Consider the following 19982-nt stretch of genomic DNA (forward strand, 5'->3'; position numbering starts at 1 on the left):
GTCAAAGCACTTTTGTTTCCATAGGTGTTTGTATATGTTTCTTTATTTCTTATTTTTCAGTAAATGAAGTTACTTATTTTGAACATAACTTTTACCTTACTATCAAAATAAGCAATCAATCGTTCTCTAAACATGCCCGTTCAACCTCTTGTACATCACTTTTTCTGCTGGAATATCTCAAGTTCAATGTTCAACAGGGATAAACTTGGACCATATGCATCGAATCAGATACAACAAAGCAATGAAAAAGAAAGATATCAGTCGTACAGAATAAACAATTATCAGTCAGAAGAATGTGATGTTGCCTAAAGATGATATAAAACATTAGTACATTAGGTCGGCAATAAAATTTCAGCTCACCTCAGGCTGAATGCCGCTCCAGCCATTTCCATTCCAGCTACCCAACCCTTCTCCAAAATCTGGCATCATGTTCAAAGAAGCCATTGGCCTAGGACTACCACGCCGTAGTCTGTCGTGGTCACTAAGACCTTGGCTAGAGATTTTTCCAGAAATTCGTAATATTTCTGTCATCAGAGTAATAATTAAGATTATTAGCACTCTAATACACGAAACTCGATGTGAAGAATTTGCTATGGCTTCTTCCATATTCACTACCAGTCGACGAATTAAAAAAAATGTTTTTTCAGATTAAGAATAGAATCATCCACAAGCACCTTATTCATTTATCTTTGAAAATGAGAAGGAATATCGAATTAGATGAACTTTTTAGAACTTAATCTTTAGTTGTTATAGAATCTTTTCATGGCACTTTATGCTGGAATTTTATTGAATAATGATGCTCTCTCATCTGATATAATTCTCATTTACCAACATATGTCGTACTATTAAAGCATAACAAAAGAATCATCTTGAAAAAGGTACTCTCGTGGCTTGGACCAGAGCCGGTCCTGTGTTTGAGGGGCCCTGAGGCGAATGATGAAAATTAGGCCCCCCATCGACAAAATTCAAAGGTGTATTATGCGACTTATTGCTAACTTAAAAAAACTAACATTAAAACAACAACGAAATATATCATAGAAACGATTATATTATAAACCATCAAACCAAAAATTTCAAACAATTAATTAAATACTATTCGTCTTGCTGTTTTAGAGGCAAAAATATCAATCAAATCTGAATAACTTAGCTGCTTAACCATTTCTTTTTCTATTGATAATATAGCCAACCCGTTTAATCTTTCTTGTGACATAGTTGATCGGAGATAAGTCTTGATCAACTTCAATTTCGAGAAACTTCTTTCCGCAGATGCAACTGTAACCGGTATGGTTAACAAAATTTTGTAAGCAATATAAGCATTTGGAAAACAAACATCCAATGTCTTTAAATAGTGTAGCACTTCAATTGCTCTTGTTGCTTCTTTGGTAAATAAATCTTCAAGACTTGTAATTTCGAACATAAATCATCTCCACTGATATCCAAAAGCCCATCATGTTCAAGATATTTCTCAAGATTCAAACAAGAGTTCAACAAATTTGATAAAGTTGCACTCCTTAACCTCTTCAAATTAAACAAAAATCCAAATATATCATCATATAGTTTGAATTGTTCAAATCGAGTTCTCAGAGAAGATAGAGCTTGATCAATTATAAAAACAAAGTACTCAACTCTAAATGATTCTTTTGCTGATTGCTTTACCTCATTACTACAGTTTTCATCAAATTGTTTTTTTCTTCGAATTATGCGTTTTTCTATAAATACAGCTTCAATTCCCATTTCATTTGCCTTTTTTGTCGCTTTATCCTTGGCAATGGCAAATCCAATTTCTCTATAATCTTCAAGAAATGAAACAAGTCCTTGCAATAGGTCGATAGCATGATCAATGTCCATGGATTCAGTTTGAAGAAATTTACTCACAATATTGACTACATGCAACAACCTATACCAGATTATCATGCCAAGCAAGAACTCAAAATCCTGAAGATCATGTGTTGCCAACGACTCGGCTTCACTCTTTATTTTAGGATCTTCGTTAGTTTCAGCCAAATCAAGTAATGCTTCTCTTATCTGTGCAGTTTGCTCCATTATAGGCTTCACACTCTCAACATGACTTTCCCAACGTGTTTGTGACAACGGCTTTACTGTCAACCCTTTTACATTATCTTTAAAAATTTGCCATCGCTTGGTAGAAGATGAAAACAAAGTGTAGATGCGATGTATCACTCCAAAGAATGATACAACTTTGGAACAACAATTCACCATATCACATAATGCTAGATTTAGACTATGAGCGCCACATGGAGTATAGAAAATTCGGAGATTCATTTCAAGTACTCTTCTTTGCACATCTTTGTACTTCCCGCTCATGTTAGATCCATTATCATACCCTTGCCCTCTAATGTCATCAATATCCAGATCGAGTTTGATCAAAGCCTTTTGAAGCTCGGTTGTCAATCCAAGTCCTGTTGTGTCATCTACCTTCAAGAATTCAAGCCAATGTTCTTCAACTGTAGGTAAGTTTGCCGAATCATCTACAAATCGTACTATTAACGACATCTGCTCCTCATGACTTGCATCTGAGTACAATCAAGTATAACTGCAAAATATTTTGCATGTTTAACTTTCTTGACAATTGCATTTCTCACCTCATTAGCTAACAACTGTATCAACTCATTTTGAATTTTTTTGTCAAGATACGTGTATTGAATCTCTTTTGCATTAGCCCGCCGAAGGTGCTCTTTCATTATTGGATCAAATTCACTAACCATTTCCACCATTTGTAAAAACAGACCATTGTTCTCAACATTTAACCTCTCATCATCTCCTCGAAATGGCAAGGTGTTTTTGGCGAGTCTTTTTACAATAGCGATTATCCTTGTTAGTACATGCCTCCATTGTTCTCTTTCCGCATCAATCAACAATTCAATGCTTTTATCAATTGAAGTTTTTGTTCGAAGCCTATTTTCCAATTCAATCCAACTAGTCATGCAACATAAATGCTCTTCATTTCCTTCATGACTTTTAATAGACCGATGCAAATTATGCCAATATTTGAATCCACCGTTACCAAGTTGGCCAACTCTGGTAGCGTTTTTAGCTGTTTTAAACAACTTACAACAAAAGCAAAAGATCATGTCCATAGATATAGAATAGACTAGCCATCTTCTATCAATTGTTTGCTCATTTCGTAGCAATCGCTTATATTGTGAAGAATCAAAATGCCTATTTGTACAATCTTTCGGAAACGAGATGTCATCAACTCTTTTTGGACCCCTTTCAACTAATTAATCCCTTGTTCTCTGATCAATAATTTTCCAATTCCCGGGATCATCCAAATTTAGAGAAGAGCAACCCTCTTCTTCCTTGTCATCTACTTCATTAATACATGCATGTTTCATCACCTCTTCTTCATTATCATCTACTATAACATAGGCAGGTTGACTCACTTCTTCATCCTTATCATCTACTTCATTAACATATGCAGGTTGAATCTCTACTTCATCCTCATTCAACGTATTCATATTGTTGCTTTTAAAGTACTTGCCAATATCCCCTGCTTGACTTTGAATTAATGAAATCTCAGTTCGTTTCCTTTTTCTCTTTTGAGCATCAGACTCATATTTAGGAGGCATGGTGTATGAGTCTATATCTAATGCTCAATGATTAACCTAAAAAACAAATACAAAATATCTCAAATCATCACACAATTAGAGTTTTCAATATAGTTATTATGTGCGCCTGTGCAATTGTTGATCCTCTAATAGTCAATCATATAAGCCGACCAGGCCACAATTATATAAGTCGACAAGGTTTCAAACATTTTCAATTTCTTCAATAACAAGTTAAGGCAAGCCATTACTTACCTGACAAGTAGAATTTTGACGAAAACTTTGGAGTTACACTTTCAAGAATTCCACTGTCACAAGCTCACAACTCCCAACCCTGAAACAAAAATTTCACATCAAACGCACCCTAAGTAAGATAAATACATCAATAAGAAAGGACGAGGATGAGAGAGTGCAGGAAGGAAGGGAGGATGAGAAATAACTCCTCCAAGGATAGGTACAAAAATATTTTATTCATAAAAAGACCTTAGATGGCAAAATATTTTAGATTAACACTACAAGTAACCGACTGTATAATTACCATTATTTTCCAAGTTCTACGAATATAGACATCATTTAACTGGATCATTAATGTCATAGCGCATATTCAAATCAAAATTTTCTATCTTTAGGGTGATAAGTGTTGAGTGAAGGTGGAACTTTATGAAATTTGAAGATGGACAGAATCTGTTTTTCAATTTCTATTGTTCCAACTTACTTTCTGTACCCTTGATCTCATATCGCAATTCCCAAACTTTTACCACACTTATATAATACTCGCACGTAAATATGTTATTAAATCACAAGTAATTTATTTACAACCTGAAAATCAATCCCTTTTATTTAACACCAAATCGTGCATTTTTATTATGATCATTTATATACTTCTAACACAAATATAAAAGCATTCATATTAATAACTAAAAGTTATACTCAAAGAATTATCCAAAATCAAAGATTGAATAGGCAAAATCTAGCAACTATGCAATTCCCGTTCTCAGTTATTTCACTCAATATACCTCTACTAATTTTCTCTCTTTTGCCATAATAACATCCCAAACAAACTTGAAACATAATATCAAGCAATTTCAAATTCTTAAGAGATTGTAACACCTTCAAAAACAATGAAAACAACCTTCAAAACCATAACATATGTGACTTCTAAGATATATATCTATCTATCCTGTATGAAGTACTAAGGGGTTAGGAGACTTGATGGAGGCCTTAAGGTTAAAGGAATTGGATATTAAGATGACAATTCACCAAGCATTAAGAAGTAGATGTCTTCTTTCAATTAAAATCTGATTTTTGTACCTATCCTTGGAGGAGTTATATAATTTAAAAGAACTCAGCTATACTGCGGAATGCTCATCACGGCAATCTGCAGGTTTAAATTAGTTTAAGACTTGCTATGAAGTCATCCCAGCATAGTTATATAATACATTAATACTTTCCATAACAAGAATAAAAGTTGTATAAATCATAGCAAATAAATGCACACAAAAAATGTAAATAAATCATAGCAAATAAATACACTCAATACAAACAGATTCTATCTATATACATTTACTGATATACACACAAAAAATGTAAATAAATACACATGATTAGTGATTACATGAACATGGTGATTGAGTCTTACCTCAACCGCTAGGGCTACGCCGTTGAACTCGGAAGCGGAAGGAGAATAGGAGATGTCCAGACTCCAGTGACTCCAGTCGAGCTGTCGAAGCGTAGACAGTAGACTATATCAGTATATAATATATATGTATAGTGTATAGTATACATTTGTATTATGAGAGCCGAGAGAGACAGAGAGTCCGAGAGAGACATTAGAGATACCTAGGGTTGAAGGTTGAACTTGGAAGCGGAAGAAGGAGTCAAGGAGATTTCGAGTAAACTGTCGAGAGTGGCGACGGGAGGCGTTTTCGGTTTCGTCGGTTTGCCAATCCGATTTGGGGAAAAATGGAAATCAATTGACATTTGGGGAAAATTGAGTGTGGATAGTGGATCGGGTTTAGTGGTTCGGGTGGGCTACTGGGTTGAGAGTTTTGGGCTAATGGGGCCTGGGCTACGGGCTGCCATACTCTAAAAACGAAAAAAAAAAAATTGGGCCAACAAAACGAGGCCCCCTTGGATTTTGGGCCTGAGGCGCAGGCCTCATCCGCCTGGCCTCAGGACCGGGCCTGGTTTAGACAAGTAATGTGTGAGAAGAAAATGCCCATAAACTTTCAACAGTATGTTCTGTGCCATAGAAAGCAAATAATTTACTATTAGTAAATACATTAAACCTCTTCACGTAATGGCTAGTTGTCAATGAATGAACAAAATTGCTTATGAATTGTGTTCTATCTCGTGAAGAATCTTTTCATGGCACTTTATTGTAAACAACTCCTATGATGAACATAATGAACTCTCATGACCAATGTTACGCTTCACCACACGTGGCTCCACGTGGCCAACCCACTACAGCTGTTGGCCCACCCAAACTGAATCAGCCTGCCTAATTGCCAAGGCCTTAAGCCGAGCCGCCTTGCAACTCAGTCGAAGCCCATTTCACTGAGGTGGAAGCTTCTGAAGCCCACATTGCCAAGGCATAAGCCTCCGAAGCATCTTCTATTATCACTTCTTTCAAGAGATTTTCTTCTACACAGAATTCTTATTCGAATGACTGATGGGACATTTGTCATGAATGTAAATGTTAAGTCTTGAGAACAAAGCAAGCTCTGCCTGAGTAATAAATGTATGGCAAGCTAGCAAGTCAAAGTATGATGCCTAGGATTAGATGTCTGAAGTAAGGAGATGAGGCTACGTGTATCCTCATCCAAGAGCCACCATTTCACTCGTACCGCTATAGATACTCCCCCATGTAACCCTTTTGAAACTAATGCAGCTTTGAATACAAGACATTAATTTTTATTCTCTCTCCTGCATAATAACTATATTTACTTCATGTTAGTTCATTGTTATTGGTAATTATTGTACAATCAGTTCATAAATATATCGTCGGATTCCGAACATATTTGACTCGTGTTAAGGAGCTGCTCGCACACCCTGTCTTCTGGAGAATTCTTGATTGTTGGTTTGTCCTAACATGTTGGAATCAACTTACGTGTACGCAAATGGGTCCGGTATCTATTATCCGTGTGCCCCTAACCGAAAACGAGGTCAACAACCAACATTTTTTTGTCACACTATTAATGCATGACAAAAAATTGTTTTAAAATTGGAACTCTCGTGCTTTAGACACAAAATGTATGAGAGCAAAACCCCCCACCAACTTTCGACGGTATGTTCCATACCATTGAAAGCAAGTATTCTATTACTGCTAATCAAATCACTAAAACTTGCTTAGATAGCTATAGATGCTGAATGTATCTTGAAATGGTACTTTGAAATTCATCACAGAAGCACAATGCAACAATTACAAAAAGAATTAATCTCGATAATCTTGGAAAGGCCGATTCGATTCTTAGAAATCATATTCAATGATCCCTGTTCGCGAAATATTTCTTTCGATTTAAATTACCGCAAGTGTACGGGTCGTGACAAGTAATAAAATGGACTTTAGAAGTCTGAGTATCGTCCACAGAGAAAGAGTAGTTCAATTTTACTTATTTCAGCCTTAACCGAAACTAATTGAGTTAAAATAAATTTTGAAATCAAAAACCCTAAATTTTGGGAGAAATCCCCAAATTGAAAAACTCTAATTTCAAATCAAACCATAATTACTTAAATTCACTTAACCAATAAATGTTATGAAAAATAATGAAATGTATTGTCAATTTATGAAAATCTATGTAAAATGAATGCACTAGGATCACGAATCCCCAAATAATTACTGATTAAACTCTAATTTCACAATTTTGATAATTCAATAAGAATTTGATAAATCAATGCTCCTAAATCTATTCAATACTCTCTCTCGAGATGTATTGAACCTATTCTCATAAATCATCAGCCTATATCTCTATGACGGATGTAATTTTACAAGAACGCATATAATCTTTTTGTGAGCAATTAAAGATTTACATAGAGTATAGGGGTATATTTCTATCCCCTATCGGACCCTATGATGAATTATATACGTCGAGTCTAATCTAATTTTCTCAAATTCAGAATTAAACCATCAAGTTCACACAAATCAAGTGCACATTAATTGTGGAAATAAATAAACCAATATAATCCATTCAAATATCCCATCAAACTAATAATTCAAAATTATGAAATAGCAAGTTTAATAATAATTACATGGTTCATCGATCACCTAGTTGCAAAAATCTAGCCTATCATGATAAAAATAACGAAATCTAACAAAGTATGAATAAAATACATCACCGGGTTATCAAAAATTGAAGAAATCTTATAAATCTCGCATCAATTCTTTTTCTTGCCTTCAATTCCACTCCAAGATGAATGTTTTTGCCTCCCCAAGTCGTTCGTGCGGCTTCTGGACATCTTGTTGCTATTTAAACCCGTCCAAATTAGGTTACCAAAGGAGTTGCAATCATATAAGGAAACTGCAAAATTCGGGGAAAAATTATACCTATGCGACCGCATAGGCATAACCTATGCGACCGCATAGGTTTAAAAAAATGTCATTTTTAATCCCTGGAGGTTCACTCGCGGCCGCATAGGTTTTATACTATGCGACCGCATAGTAGAGCTAACTTCTTGTTTGAGTCATTTTGGTCCTCAAGTTTCATTCCTTCACTCCTTGACCTCCTCTCTTGTTCCTAATTGCTCCAATGTTCCCTTATAACTTCCAATTGGTGCTTGGCTTGATCAATTGCTTGATGTGTTCATCGGGTCAACTTTCAGAGAATTGCAATTTGTCCCTGAATTCTCATTTTGCTCCAATTTGGTCCTTTTTCGGCTCTTTTCTCCTGAATTCCACTATTTCCATAGAATTTCCTACATTGCATGAATTTGACAAATTTAAGTAACAATTCTATCATTTTAATTGTATTTAAATCATGTTTGTGATGTAAATAAGTGTGCAAAAACACACTTATCATTCCCAATCTAATTCAAGAAGCAAAAAAGAGAGATTCACTTATACGTTAATTTTCTGTTCTATGTATATTCATATCATTAACTTATGACATTCTTAACCATCTAAACACAAAAACTAGAAGAAAAATCAAAACAAATAGCAAAATTGAAATGCCTACATCACTGAAACCAAATCCAAAATTTGATTATAAGGGCAAACCTTGATCCAAGAGCCTGCTGCATATAGGAAGTACTTGCATGAATGGCTGTAGCTTCTGCCTCTCTGCTAGTAGCTCTGTTAAATGCTGACTGAATCTATTAAAAACACCATTAAAGAATCAAAATAACACATTAGAACAGGATTTTCAGATTGTTTAACATTAAAAAAAAAAAAAGGAAACCCAAGAATCTTAACGTTACAATCCAATTTTTATAGTCAAAAATTCAAATATTGACTGGTCAAGGTCAAAGTCAATCAAGGACTAAAATGAAATTAAATATTTTATTTGGATTATTTTGCAATTGGCAAAATATAAAGGTTGAATTGGATATATTTAAAAGTTTGAAATTTATATATATACTTTTGGAAGTTAAAGGATTAAATGTTACTAAAAAGTGAAGTTAAGGGATTTATTTTGCAATTATGGGTTAGTGGAAAAATTAATTCAACCATTTGACCCATTTTCTCTCATTTCACACCAAAACACACACACACACACTTACGGGAAGCAGAAATCGGCAGAAAAGAAGAGAAAAAGAGGAAAAGAAGAAGGGAAAAAGGAAAAGAATAAGGGAAAAAGAAGAGGAAAGGAGGTAAGGTTGATATCTTCAAGTTGGGTTGAAATTTTCCATTTGTTTTAGGTGATAAAGTATGAATTATGTGAAAATTTTTAGGGTTTTAACTTGTTGAATAATATGTCGAATTTTAGGGATATTTGCACGAATTAGAGCTTAAGTGTGGGGATTTATTCATTTCAAATTTTCAGCAAGGTATGGAGATGTCAAATTTTTGGGAAAACCCTAGAATCCGATTTTGGGGATTTTAATTAATTAATTGTGAAGTGATTATGTAAATGAAATATTTCACTTGGGAATTGATTTTATGGAACAAATGTATATTATGTGAGTGGAATTGTGGTTACTAGTTTCATTAGATTGGAGAGTAAAATTAGTTTTAAATTTGAAATGATGATTATGTTGATAAATTAGTGATTAACCAAGGGATTATAAGGTATGATTAGCTCCAATTAATAAAGGAAAATTTGAGAATTTATTCAAGTACCAAGAGCATTTAAATTATGTTCTATTATTAGTTATTAAGGTTTCTCGATTTGATAGTGGATAAATTGGTTATCATTATCGTATTTCAGGAAGTAACGAGGCGATTGGAAACGTCTATCAGCCTATCTAGCTTGTAGCTCATACCTTGTGAGTGGATAAAACTTATTTTTCAGAAATAAGTATTCTTCAAATTTTAAAGTTATTTATTTTATAAAGTTGACTTCATAGCATGATTTTTAGAATAAATTGGATTTTATTAACAATTGCTTTTAAAGTTAAATTCAGTTTAATTAAATCATTTGACTAGCATGTTCTATGAATATAAATGTTTCAGTATAGCTAAAGTTATTTTAAAATCATCAGAAAGTACCCAGGTGATTTTATCCCAGTCTGCACTGATGTGAATGTGTTTCCACAGTGTATGACTACTTACAGTGATTTTACCCGCTCTGCACTATTGTGAATGTGTTTCCATAGTGTATGACCAGATTATCAGAGGTCTTTGGGACCCACTCTCGTACACACATAGGCTTTGGGTCGTGTACTAGGGTGATTAGCCTTTGGGGCAGCTCTGCGTACGTATGACCAGATTATCAGCTATCAGATTATTAGATTTGAATGTCTTTGCCTTGTACATCGAGATTACTCTGTACATGAGTAAGGCTATTCATTGGGTACTCTTTTTGGTGTGATTTTTCAGTAATTATTCTATTATCAGATTTCAGATTATGGAATTCAGTTAATTCAGTTTTCAGAATAAAGCTTTCAGCTTATAGTATTAAGGCGGCAATATTTCATAATTTTTCATGGATATCAGAGTATTTATAGTCATTATGTTATACAGTTGCCTTTCTAGAATTATGTCCAAGAAATTATGATATGATCATGTTTAGTTTTTTAAAAGTGTTACTATTCTTTTTAGAAGTTCTTAACGTTAAATAGTGCAAGAATTTTCAGAAAATAGCATAAATGGAAAAGTTTATTTATTTTCAACTATCCACTCACTGAGTTATAAACTCATATCTTTTTACCATGTTTTCCTATCAGGAGAAGGTCGATTTTGAGATATTTGGGAAAGCCTGCTGAAGTAAAAGAGACCGTTTCATAAGTATGTAACGAATAGTTGGAGAACTTATGTTTATTAAGTAATTGTCTAATTTTGGGTGACAAGCATATTTGTAGAAGGGTTTGTAAGTGATGTAATACTTGCATGTTGACATGATGATGTTGTAGAAACACTCAGTCGAATTTTGTTATATTCTGTAGTAGTTGTAGTGGTATTAGAGGAAGTGGTGGTTTCCAAAACTTTTGATTTAAATGTCTATTTGAGATTTTGATGATTTTTCAGGTTGGTTTTGTCCATATTACAGGGGAAGCTCTGTCAAAATTTTCATAGAAATTAGCACAGTCAAAATAGGTCAAGTTTGCCTTGGTGGTGGGTCCGGCATTTAGTTGGCATCTACTATCGGCGCACGACATGTGTCGAGTCAATTAGGTTGAGTCGGGACGGGTCGTGTCAATTGGTATCAGAGCATGGTCTTAGAGTTTATGAGTAGCATTGCATGTATCTGATGTTGGTATGTTACACCTTATTGTAGGTAAGTCATGCGAGGTAGAGGCAGAACCCGCAAGCACCAAAATCCAGTATCTCAAGCTCCAAATACTCCTGAAGAAAGACATGTTGGAGGGGTCAGTGGGGCTGTTGAATCAGTGCACCAGTCTCAGGTGCAACCTGACCCCATCACAGATAGAATAGCTGCAGCTATTGCTTCCCTTCTACCAAATACTGATAGAGATAATTCTATAGAGAGAGCGATGAAACTTGGAGAAAAATTTTTTATGGGTACATCTAATCCAGCTAATGCCGAACTTTGGATGAAGACCTTGGAAAGCATATTTGATGTGATAGAATGCTCCGAGGATAAAAAATTACGCATTGCTGTATTTTTATTGAAAGGGGGAGCTGCTGATTGGTGGATTTCGTTTCGAAGTCGGTATCCATATCCTAGTGTTATCACCTAGACTATTTTCAAGGAAGCTTTATTTGAGACATATTATCCACCATTTTATCGCGACGCAAAGCAAAACGAATTTTTAAGATTGGTTCAGGGGTCTATGACAATTGCTGAATATCATGTAAAGTTTGTTGAATTGTCTAAATATGCAAGTGCTTTGGTTGCTGAGGAGAGAGATAGGTGTAGACGGTTCGAGCAAGGGTTGAGAGCTGAAATTCGACCTATGGTTACTGCTCATGGGCATCAAAATTTTGGTTTGTTGGTTGAGGCGCCATTAAGAGTTGAGACAGCTATTCGTGAAGGGAGTAATCAAGGAGCACAGGTGACCTTTCGAGGTGGTAGTAGTCAATCAGGAGCTTCAGGAGAAAGGTTCAAGAAGAACAGAAAGGGATTTTGGCCAGGTGCCACTAAATCTGGCAATTTTAAATCTAAGTCTGGGAGTTCTAGCTCTAGTCAAGGATCAAGACATAGCCAGAGTTTTGGACAGCAGTCAGTGGGAAGCCATTCTTTTATACAGGGTCCTTCACAGAGAATTCAAGGAGCGAGACAGATTGAGGTTTCTGATCATAGGAGCTTTCCACAGTGCCAGTCTTGTGGGAAGTTTCATCCAGGCGAGTGTCTTCGAGGGGTTGGAGTTTGTTATCAGTGTGGTCAGATGGGACACATAAGGAAGGATTGTCTAGCTAGATCTCAGCAGATTGGAACATCTCAGATAGTATCTCCTCAGCCAGGGATCGGTACGACCAGACAGAACAGGGATCAAAGAGCTCCATCAGCAGGGTCGATGGGGAACACACAATCTAATTCTGGTAGGGATAGTGCTTCTAGACAGGGAGCTCAGGCAGGTCGATCCAGGACTCAGGGCAAGGTGTTTGCTATGACACAGCAGGAGGCAGAGGAGTCACCAGATGTGGTAGTGGGTATATTATCTATTTTTGGTAGAAAAGCTCGTTCTTTAATTGATTCGGGTGCTACGCATTCCTTTATTTCTCACACACTTGCTAGTTATGCTGATCAAATGTCAGAGCCTTTAGATAATGAATTGGTAGTAGTGACTCCAGTAGGGGACTCACTTTTAGCAAATCGTGTATATAAAGATTGTGGGATTAGAGTGAACAATCATGAGTTGAAAGCAGATTTAATTCCTCTTGACATTCATGATTTTGATGTTATTTTGGGGATGGATTTTCTATCTAATCACCATGCTTTGGTTGATTGTTTTCGCAAGGAAGTGGTATTAAGAAGCCCAGGAGAGCTTGAAATTGTTCTCACTGGAGAGCGCAGAATTTTGCCATCTTGTGTAATATCGGTCCTAGATGCTCGCAGAATGCTCAAAAAGGGTTGTGATGCATATTTGGCCCATGTAATTGATACTCAGATTACAAAGCAGGCAATTGATGATATATCAGTTGTGCGAGATTTTTCCGATGTCTTTCCAGAAGATCTTCCGGGATTGCCTCCAGACAGAGAGATAGAATTTTGTATTGATTTGATTCCCGGGACAACACCTATTTCACAGGCACCTTACAGAATGGCTCCAGCAGAGCTAAAGGAATTGAAAGTTCAGTTGCAGGATTTAGTTGATAAGGGTTTTATTAGACCCAGTATATCTTCATGGGGAGCTCCAATCTTATTTGTTAAGAAGAAAGATGGCACAATGAGATTATGTATTGACTACAGACAGTTGAATAAAGTGACAGTTCGCAACAAGTATCCGTTGCCTCGCATTGATGATTTGTTTGACCAACTTAGAGGTGCCTCAGTATTTTCAAAGATCGATTTACGTTCAGGTTATCATCAGCTCAGAATTAGAGATGTTGATGTACCAAAGACTGCTTTTCGATCTCGGTATGGTCATTATGAATTTTTGGTGATGCCGTTTGGATTAACTAATGCCCCAGCTGCATTTATGGATTTGATGAATAGGGTGCTTCACCCATATTTAGATAAGTTTGTGATTGTTTTTATTGATGATATCTTTGTTTACTCTCGCAGTAGAGATGAGCATGCTGAGCATTTGAGGATTATTTTGCAGACTTTGCGAGATAAGGAGTTGTATGCTAAGTTCAGCAAATGTGAATTTTGGTTGGATAAAGTTGTGTTTCTGGGTCATGTCATCTCAGCAGAAGGCATTTATGTAGATCCTCAGAAAATTGAGGAGTTATGAGATGGGAACGCCCTACTAATGTTACAGAAGTACGGAGTTTTCTTGGGCTAGCAGGTTATTATCGTCGATTTGTAGAGAATTTTTCCAAAATTGCTCTTCCTTTGACTAGTTTGACTCGGAAGAACACAAAATTTGTGTGGAATGAGGAATGTGAAAAGAGTTTTCTAGAGTTGAAGAAAAGATTGACTTCTGCTCCTATACTTACCCTTCCATCTCCGGGTGAAGAGTTTGTGATTTATAGTGATGCTTCACGCCAAGGATTGGGTTGTGTTTTAATGCAAAATGGGAAAGTTGTAGCTTATGCTTCAAGGCAATTGAAAAATCATGACTTAAACTACCCAACTCATGATTTGGAGTTAGCTGCAATAGTGTTGGCATTGAAGATTTGGAGGCATTATTTTTATGGTGAGAAATGTCAAATATTTACTGATCACAAAAGTTTGAAGTATATTTTTGATCAGAAGTAACTGAATTTGAGGCAGAGAAGATGGTTGGAGTTGATTAAGGATTATGATTGTAAGATTGATTACAATCTAGGGAAAGCTAATGTGGTTGCAGATACTCTCAGTAGAAAGACTAGTTCTTCCTCTTCAGCTAGTGCAGTTTATGCTTCTTTGATTTGCGAATTCAAGAAATTGCATGCTTATTTGTCAGCTACTACTTCAGGTGCTGTATTAGCTCATTTTCAGGTGAGGCCTACTTTGATTGATAAGGTTAGAGAAGCTCAATCTCAAGACCATACATTGAGAATATTGAAAGCAGAAGTTAGTACTGGATTAAGAACGGATTATGTGATTAGAGATGATGGGGCGTTGGCTATGGGTAATAGATTATGTGTTCCAGATATTCCAGAATTGAAGAAAGAGATTTTGGAAGAAGCACACAGTTCTGCTTATGTTATGCATCCAGGTAGTATTAAGATGTATCATACATTGAAAGATCATTATTAGTGGCTTGGTATGAAGAGAGAGATAGCAGATTTTGTATCTAAATGCCTTATATGTCAGCAGGTAAAGCCAGTTCGTCAGAAAACAGCAGGACTTTTACAACCATTGCCTATTCAAGAGTGAATTGGGAACACATTACTACGGACTTTTTATTTGGTCTTCCTCGTACTCAAAATGGTTATGATGGAGTTTGGGTGATTGTAGATCATTTGACCAAAACTGCCAAGTTCTTGCCGATCAAAGCCACTTATACTTTAAATAAGTTGGCAAAGTTGTATGTGGATGAGATAGTGAGCTCATATAGTACTCCATTATCTATTGTGTCTGATAGAGACCCTCGTTTTACATCTAAATTTTGGCCCAGTTTACAAGAAGCCATGGGTACTAAATTACATTTCAGTACAGCTTTTCATCCTCAGACAGATGGCCAATCAGAGATGACCATACAGACTCTTGAGGATATGTTGAGGGTATGTGGTTTAGAGTTCAAAGGTAGTTGGGATTCACATTTGTCATTGATGGAATTTGCTTACAATAACAGCTACCACTCCAGTATAGAAATGGCTCCTTTTGAAGCTTTATATGGTCGAAAGTGCAGAACACCAGTTTGTTGGGATGAAGCTAGTAAGAGGAAGTTAGTAGGCCCTGAATTGGTTCAAATGACGTCCGAAAATGTGAATTTGATCAAGGAAAATTTGAAAATAGCTCAGAATAGACAGAAAAGTTATGCGGATAGGCGCAGGAAAGATCTTGAATTTGCAATAGGAGATAAAGTTTTTCTTAAATTATCTCCTTGGGAAGGTGTATTGAGATTTGGTAAGCGAGGAAAATTAAGTCCACGATATATTGGACCATATGAGATTATTGAACGGATTGGCCCAGTAGTATATCGATTAGATCTGCCAACAGAATTATCTCGGATCCATGATGTTTTCCATGTCTCTATGCTGCGCAAGTACATTGCAGATCCTTCTCATGTTCTAGAATCTTATCCAGTCCATTTGAAGGAGAATTTAACTTATACAGAGGAGCCAGTGAGAATTCTAGACAGGAAGGTGCAAATTCAGCGGAACAAGACAGTTTCATTTGTTAAGATACTTTGGCAGAATCAGACAGTAGAAGAGGCTACGTGGGAGAATGAGAATCTGATACTTGCTCAATATCCTCACTTATTCATTAACCAGTCAATTACCAGTTGAATTTTGAGGACGAAATTCTTTTAAGGAGGTAAGATTGTTACAATCTAATTTTTATAGTCAAATATTGAAATATTGACTAGTCAAGGTCAAAGTCAATCAAGGACTAAAATGAAATTAAATATTTTATTTCAGTTATTTTGCAATTGGCAAAATATAAAGGTTGAATTGGATATATTTAAAAGTTTGGAATTTATATATATGCTTTTGGAAGTTAAAGGATTAAATGTTACTAAAAAGTGAAGTTAAGGGATTTATTTTGCAATTATGGGTTAGTGGAAAAATTAATTCAACCATTTGACCCATTTTCTCTCATTTCACACCAAAACACACACACACACACTTACGGGAAGCAGAAACCGGCAGAAAAGAAGAGAAAAAGAAGAAGGGAAAAAGGAAAAGAATAAGGGAAAAAGAAGAGGAAAGGAGGTAAGGTTGATATCTTCAAGTTGGGTTGAAATTTTCCATTTGTTTTAGGTGATAAAGTATGAATTATGTGAAAATTTTTAGGGTTTTAACTTGTTGAATAATATGTCGAATTTTAGGGATATTTGCACGAATTGGAACTTAAGTGTGGGGATTTATTCATTTCAAATTTTCAGCAAGGTATGGCGATGTCAAATTTTTGGGAAAACCCTAGAATCCGATTTTGGGGATTTTAATTAATTAATTGTGAAGTGATTATGTAAATGAAATATTTCACTTGGGAATTGATTTTATGGAACAAATGTATATTATGTGGGTGGAATTGTGGTTACTAGTTTCATTAGATTGGAGAGTAAAATTAGTTTTAAATTTGAAATGATGGTTATGTTGATAAATTAGTGATTAACCAAGGGATTATAAGGTATGATTAGCTCCAATTAATAAAAGAAAATTTGAGAATTTATTCAAGTACCAAGAGCATTTAAATTATGTTCTATTATTAGTTATTAAGGTTTCTCGATTTGATAGTGGATAAATTGGTTATCATTATCGTATTTCAGGAAGTAACGAGGCGATTGGAAACGTCTATCAGCCTATCTAGCTTGTAGCTCATACCTTGTGAGTGGATAAAACTTATTTTTCAGAAATAAGTATTCTTCAAATTTTAAAATTATTTATTTTATAAAGTTGACTTCATAGCATGATTTTTAGAATAAATTAGATTTTATTAACAATTACTTTTAAAGTTAAATTCAGTTCAATTAAATCATTTGACTAGCATGTTATATGAATATAAATGTTTCAGTATAGCTAAAGTTATTTTAAAACCATCAGAAAGTACCCAAGTGATTTTATCATAATCTGCACTGATGTGAATGTATTTCCACAGTGTATGAATAGTTACAGTGATTTTACCCGCTCTGCACTATTGTGAATGTGTTTCCATAGTGTATGACCAGATTATCAGAGGTCTTTGGGACCCACTCTCGTACACACATAGGCTTTGGGCCGTGTACTAGGGTGATTAGCTTTTGGGGCAGCTCTGCGTACGTATGACCAGATTATCAGCTATCAGATTATCAGATTTGAATGGCTTTGCCTTGTACATCGAGATTACTCTATACATGAGTAAGGCTATTCATTGGGTACTCTTTTTGGTGTGATTTTTCAGTATTTATTCTATTATCAAATTTCAGATTATGGAATTCAGTTAATTCAGTTTTCAGAATAAAGCTTTCAGCTTATAGTATTAAGGCGGCAATATTTCATAATTTTTCATGGATATCAGAGTATTTATAGTCATTATGTTATACAGTTGCCTTTCTAGAATTATGTCCAAAAAATTATGAAATGATGATGTTTAGTTTTTTAAAAGTGTTACTATTCTTTTTAGAAGTTCTTAACGTTAAATAGTGCAAGAATTTTCAGAAAATAGCATAAATGGAAAAGTTTATTTATTTTCAACTATCCACTCACTGAGTTATAAACTCATATCTTTTTACCATGTTTTTCTATCAGGAGAAGGTCGATTTTGAGATATTTGGGAAAGCCTGCTGAAGCAAAAGAGACCGTTTCATAAGTATGTAACGAATAGTTGGGGAACTTATGTTTATTAAATAATTGTCTAATTTTGGATGACAAGCATATTTGTAGAAGGGTTTGTAAGTGATGTAATACTTGCATGTTGACATGATGATGTTGCAGAAACACTCAGTCGAATTTTGTTATATTCTGTAATAGTTGTGGTGGTATTAGAGGAAGTGGTGGTTTCCAAAACTTTTGGTTTAAATGTCTATTTGAGATTTTGATGATTTTTCAAGTTGGTTTTGTCCATGTTACAGGGGAAGCTCTGTCAAAATTTTCATAGAAATTGGCACAGTCAAAATAGGTCAAGTTTGCCTTGGTGGTGGGTCCGGCATTTAGCTGGCATCTACTATCGACGCACGACACGTGTCGAGTCAATTAGGTTGAGTCGGGACAGGTCGCGTCACTTAACTTCTTAAAGAAATGGGCAGTACCTTTCAACATCTGTATTGCTCCTTATATGTGGAGAAGGAACACTTCTTGCAGGAGAAAAGTTCAAATTTTGGGGGTACAAACTAGACATGACTAGTAAATGTATAAACAAGAAGGATTTTTCTATAGGGAAGAGGACTAAAGAAGATCGAGAAATAAGGGGAAAAAAATATACGGTAGAACACTGCCTATCTTCAACCGAAAATATCTGAAAGAAAATGGAGTAAAAGAAGAAGCAATGAGACAAAAATTGTGAAATTGGAGGCTATATATATATGCACTGTGCACAAGTTGAGAGAGGGCTGGGGTGCGGGAGACAGAAGAGGCGTTGGCCTCTTATGTAAGGCGCCTCAATGCTTTCATCAGGACATGCTGTGTAGTTCAGAGGTAAAATTTGTGGACTACGCGCCATATTTGTGCGTGGTCCTAAAAATTTGAACTTTTTTTCTTAAAAGATGTTTGATAACCTGTTAAAAATAAGTGAATTATTGGGGTAATTAGCACAAAACGTCCCTACCTTTCGATGTTTTTTGGAAAACGTCCCTACCTTTCATTTTTTGGCGGATTACACCCTCACCCTTACCTTTTTTTGCGCAAAACGTCCTTCTGTTAACTCTCCGTTAAAATGCTCCGTTAAATCAAAAAGGTAATTAGCACAAAAGGTCCCTACCTTTTAAAGTTATTGTGCAAAACGTCCCTACCTTTTATTTTTTAGCATAATTAGCAGAAAAGGTCCCTACTTTTCAATATTATTGTGCAAAACGTCCCTACCTTTCATTTTTAGCATTTTTACCCCTACATTTCATATTTCATTGCGCAAAAGGTCATTTTCATCCATTTTTTCAATAAAATGACGATTTTACTCTCCTATTCAAATAAAACAAAAAGAAAAGATGAATTATCAACTGCAACCATAGTCCTTAAATTTTTAAAAAATTACAAAAAAATCATAAATTCTCAACCACCACCATTTTCACAACCTATCAAGCTGTCAACTATAAATCCACATAATACCACCTTTCGGCCACCATGTCTACCGGACTCCACCACCGTAAATGTGGTTGTTTCGGATAGATTGATGACCAATACTATGGAGGACGATATTGGGGAGAGTGAGGCGATGCTGGTGGTGGTGGAGTCCGATAGGTGTTGTGGTCGAAAAGTGGTGCTATATGGATCTATAGGTGGTGGCTTGGTGGGGTTGTGAAAGTGGAGGTAGTGGAGAATTTAGGATTTATCTGTAATATTTTGAAAGATTTAGATTATGATTGCAATTAATTAATTATTTTTTTTTCTTTTTGTTTTATTTCAATAGGAGGGTAAAATCGTCATTTTATTGAAAAAAATGGATGAAAAGGACCTTTTGCGCAATGAAA

The 19982-nt window shown here is 35.4% G+C and overlaps 3 protein-coding genes across 12 annotated transcripts in view; 2 read left to right on the plus strand and 1 right to left on the minus strand.

The window, feature by feature from the left end:
- The window catches only part of LOC111379999 (KH domain-containing protein At2g38610-like), a 29308-nt gene extending 10348 nt beyond the window's left edge, over positions 1–18960 (minus strand). The window contains exons 1-3 of the mRNA XM_023003451.1: positions 18609–18960; positions 8779–8867; positions 361–524 (exon numbers count right to left, since the gene is read on the minus strand). Coding sequence (XP_022859219.1) covers positions 361–524; positions 8779–8867; positions 18609–18697 — 342 coding nt within the window. The 5' untranslated portion in view covers positions 18698–18960. The remainder of the gene's footprint in view (positions 1–360; positions 525–8778; positions 8868–18608) is intronic.
- Positions 9331–11882, plus strand: LOC111379997. 6 transcript variants are annotated; one of them, XR_002700119.1, is made up of 3 exons: positions 9331–9371; positions 9929–9986; positions 10203–11186. XR_002700119.1 is itself a non-coding variant. In XM_023003450.1 (3 exons), the coding sequence occupies exon 3, from the start codon at positions 11445–11447 to the stop codon at positions 11859–11861; it is 417 nt and encodes a 138-aa protein (XP_022859218.1). In that variant the 5' UTR covers positions 9331–9371; positions 9929–9986; positions 11438–11444; the 3' UTR covers positions 11862–11882. The 6 variants fall into 6 exon arrangements, 2 of the variants coding, with proteins under 2 accessions (XP_022859218.1, XP_022859217.1); XR_002700117.1 differs by having other exon boundaries at positions 10887–11186; XM_023003450.1 differs by lacking the exon at positions 10203–11186 and adding an exon at positions 11438–11882.
- LOC111379996 lies at positions 11879–18409 on the plus strand. Of its 5 annotated transcripts, none has more exons than XM_023003447.1 (3): positions 11879–12774; positions 17151–17208; positions 18109–18409. In XM_023003447.1, the coding sequence occupies exons 1-2, from the start codon at positions 11955–11957 to the stop codon at positions 17189–17191; spliced, it is 861 nt and encodes a 286-aa protein (XP_022859215.1). In that variant the 5' UTR covers positions 11879–11954; the 3' UTR covers positions 17192–17208; positions 18109–18409. The 5 variants fall into 5 exon arrangements, 2 of the variants coding, with proteins under 2 accessions (XP_022859215.1, XP_022859216.1); XR_002700113.1 differs by lacking the exon at positions 11879–12774 and adding an exon at positions 16173–16195; XR_002700115.1 differs by lacking the exon at positions 11879–12774 and adding an exon at positions 16499–16593.
- Positions 18961–19982: the final 1022 nt, after the last annotated feature.

The sequence above is a fragment of the Olea europaea genome, unplaced genomic scaffold, assembly GCF_002742605.1.
Source record: "Olea europaea var. sylvestris unplaced genomic scaffold, O_europaea_v1 scaffold2077, whole genome shotgun sequence".
NCBI classification, from domain to species: domain Eukaryota; kingdom Viridiplantae; phylum Streptophyta; class Magnoliopsida; order Lamiales; family Oleaceae; genus Olea; species Olea europaea.